Source organism: Polyodon spathula, chromosome 17, assembly GCF_017654505.1.
Source record: "Polyodon spathula isolate WHYD16114869_AA chromosome 17, ASM1765450v1, whole genome shotgun sequence".
Taxonomy (NCBI): Eukaryota; Metazoa; Chordata; class Actinopteri; order Acipenseriformes; family Polyodontidae; genus Polyodon; species Polyodon spathula.
The window spans coordinates 33,299,481-33,302,405 of record NC_054550.1 but is presented as its reverse complement, the minus strand read 5'-3'; the positions used below and the strand labels follow the sequence as shown (position 1 = coordinate 33,302,405).

General features: G+C 36.6%; 1 protein-coding gene across 1 annotated transcript; it reads left to right on the top strand.

Annotated features, from left to right (window-relative positions):
* The first annotated feature begins 377 nt into the window (after positions 1-377).
* On the top strand, positions 378-2,562 carry atp5mj (ATP synthase membrane subunit j). Its single transcript, XM_041275354.1, has 4 exons — positions 378-478; positions 1,279-1,402; positions 2,049-2,069; positions 2,426-2,562. Exons 2-4 carry the CDS (start codon positions 1,279-1,281, stop codon positions 2,434-2,436), a joined length of 156 nt encoding a protein of 51 aa, XP_041131288.1. The 5' UTR covers positions 378-478; the 3' UTR covers positions 2,437-2,562.
* Positions 2,563-2,925: the final 363 nt, after the last annotated feature.

The following is a 2,925-nucleotide window of genomic DNA, read 5'->3' as shown; positions in this document are numbered from 1 at the left end:
AAAATGAAATCTTGACTGAAGACGATCTTTCTTTAAGCGGCTCTTTAAATATTTACTTTCCACAGCTTTCCCTCAAAAATGTTAATAATTTGAACCCACAGTACATTAAAAATAAATAAATAAATAAACGGATGAAAGCCGTTAATTTAGATTTCTGTGTAACGTTTACAACTTTGAGGCTAGTTTCACAGACCACCAGTAAACAGTAATGTTGGACTATTTATTATTTACAGTATTTGGGTAAAGTCATTAAACATTATAGCTAATGAACGCCTCTGAAACTAGCCCTTGACCATTTATGTAGGATTTGGAGAGTGTCGTATAAGACCTCCCCAGCAGAGGGCACTGCTAAAAATTACTTTCGTTAAAAGCTTACCAAATCCTTCCCGCAGAACACTAGGGTAATTCCTGCAGCAGGCAGTGACCTTCCTGAATTGATTGCTGGTGTTAGCAGCAGAGTACAGATCACATACACAAGGTGAGTAAATAGAAACAGCACCGTTTCTCCTGTCAAATACTTATTACATGGCAGTCTTTATATGTAATGTATTGGTATAGCAAGAGCTGTTCAATTTGAAATTAAACGGTTTATTTAGATAATACACAATGCCGTATTGGGTTCTAGGCCTAGCCTATAGCTAACTTAAACTTTACTGAGCAGTCATTGGTACGTTTTTGGCCGGTAAATGACATAAGAATATATTGTGCACCGACCTTTGCATTTCATTTGAAAATCGCCCTTTGTAAAATGCTAAGATTGTTTTTAAAACGCGCTGGGTAACCAACGTAAATGTATAGGACGCTTAATTAAGAATGTCCACGAAACATATCAAGTGTTGTTTGATCATGCCACTGAATGGTAAGATTAAGAGAGCATGCTGTATGATTTACAAAAAATCAGAAAGCATAACTAAATCTGTTAGGAAAATGTACAGTGCGATTGACACTCGACAGTACTGCAAACCTCTTTTTTTTTTTCTTTTTTTTTTTTTTTTTGCGCCATCAACATACCTCCCTGAGCAGTGAGTCCTTGAAGGAAGATAATTTACACTTTTCAGGGATTTCAGAGAACAAGTGGTAATGCACATTTTCTTGAAAAAAAAACATTATTCTCTGAACTGCAGGCTGCTGCTGTCCTGCAAAGTCTAATACAAAGGCAGTACTTGCGTGTCAAGACACATTCAGATGTTGTGACTGGACCTATTAGAACTCGTATAACCCAGTACTGCGTTCTGTGCTTTTTAAAGTGATACCTGATTTTCTTTTTTGTATTTGCAGATGGCAGGCCGTGCTTTTGCAACGTGGTGGTCCAAGATGAGGCCATACTACACTCAAGCATACCAAGAGATGTGGGTTGGCGTGGGCATTATGACATACCTGTACTACAAAGTGTCATACGGTGGTAAGTCAGATCGCTCACTCTCAGTTTGGGCATGTTAAAAATGAAGGCATACGTGCAGAAAGTCAGGCCAATGTAAAACTGTACTATATTTTGAACACATGAAATGTTCATTTTGAGCCGTTGTCCTAACCCAAATTAGGAACTGATTTAAATCTTGAGCTGGGTATGCAGATTCTCTCGCTTGGCCCTTTGCTGAGAAGCCTGGCCTATCTTTCTGCACCTGTGCTGATTTTTAAGCAGGGTTCTGAAAGGCTCCTTCCCAAGAAGGGTTTTGGACACCACATACAGTTCCATGTTCAACACAGATAGTCTTATACCCTGGTGAACTGGGATAGGAACCAAGTTCACAAGACACATGGCAAACCTCTTTTTCACATAGTCACATTTTCCAGAAATCTGTGAAAGCATATTCATCATGAGGAGGTTCTGAATTCTTATATAAACACTTTAAATCTAAACTTCTGTTATTTCGATCGCTGCAGAGCTACATTCAGCTCTTGCAAATACAAAACCATCCAAACCAGCAGACCAGTAAACTAAGCTCGTCTCTGACTTTGTGAAAGTTGTTATTTTCTGTAGATGCATTTTTTAGGGTTGTCGTTCTGTAATATGAATTGTGAATCTGAACTCTTTCTTTGTATTTTAGGAAAGAAAGCTGTGAAAGACAGTAAGTATTTTTAATTTGCTAAACAGTTCCCTTCATTGAATCCTTCTTTTCCTAGTGGTTTGTATGTAAATGCAGATTGTTCTCCCCCTCCCTTTCTTTCTAAATTGATATTAGGTTATTGATTTAATTCATTTGAATGCATGTATCTATTTTTCAAAAGCAGACACTTTCATTCAAACCCTGTCAAATAAAGTTGATCAATAATGATAATTTTCCTGTAGAATAATTTAAACGATACATTTAAGATGTTGAATATTTTCAAAGTATTTATTTTAAAATAAATGTATAAACTTGGTATTACTGTTCATACATTACTTTATGGAGCACAAATTGAATCCCCTCCTTTTTTATTGCAGGACATCATTAATTTAAGAAGCTTGCCTGGACATTGACCCCCCCCCCCCATGATTATTTGTCACCTATCTGAATAGCCACCATCTGTATGTACTGTACCTGTCTGTACTTTGGAAACAATAAAATGGACTGTAAAATGTTGGAGTTGGTTCATTGCATAAAGCAGCATGTATGGTATGTGGTGCAATACAAACTTGTGACATTTTCCATGTTTTCTGTAACTTATTTATTTTGTAAATCTGATACTGCTAATATATCAATTGTTTGAGATGCAGACTTCTTATCTTCAATATTCTGGAAACAATGTAACTGTGCCCTTACTTTCACCTATGAGCTTGTAATGGAAATTGATAGAAGCTCATTTGGAGTCACTGTTTGATATATTTTCATTAGGAGAATCTAAATACAAAACTGGAGATCGCTGCAAAGTTTTCTTATCACATCGCAATATGAAACATTTGCAAATGCACAGAGCTGCCATCTATGATGCACTGTCTAATCA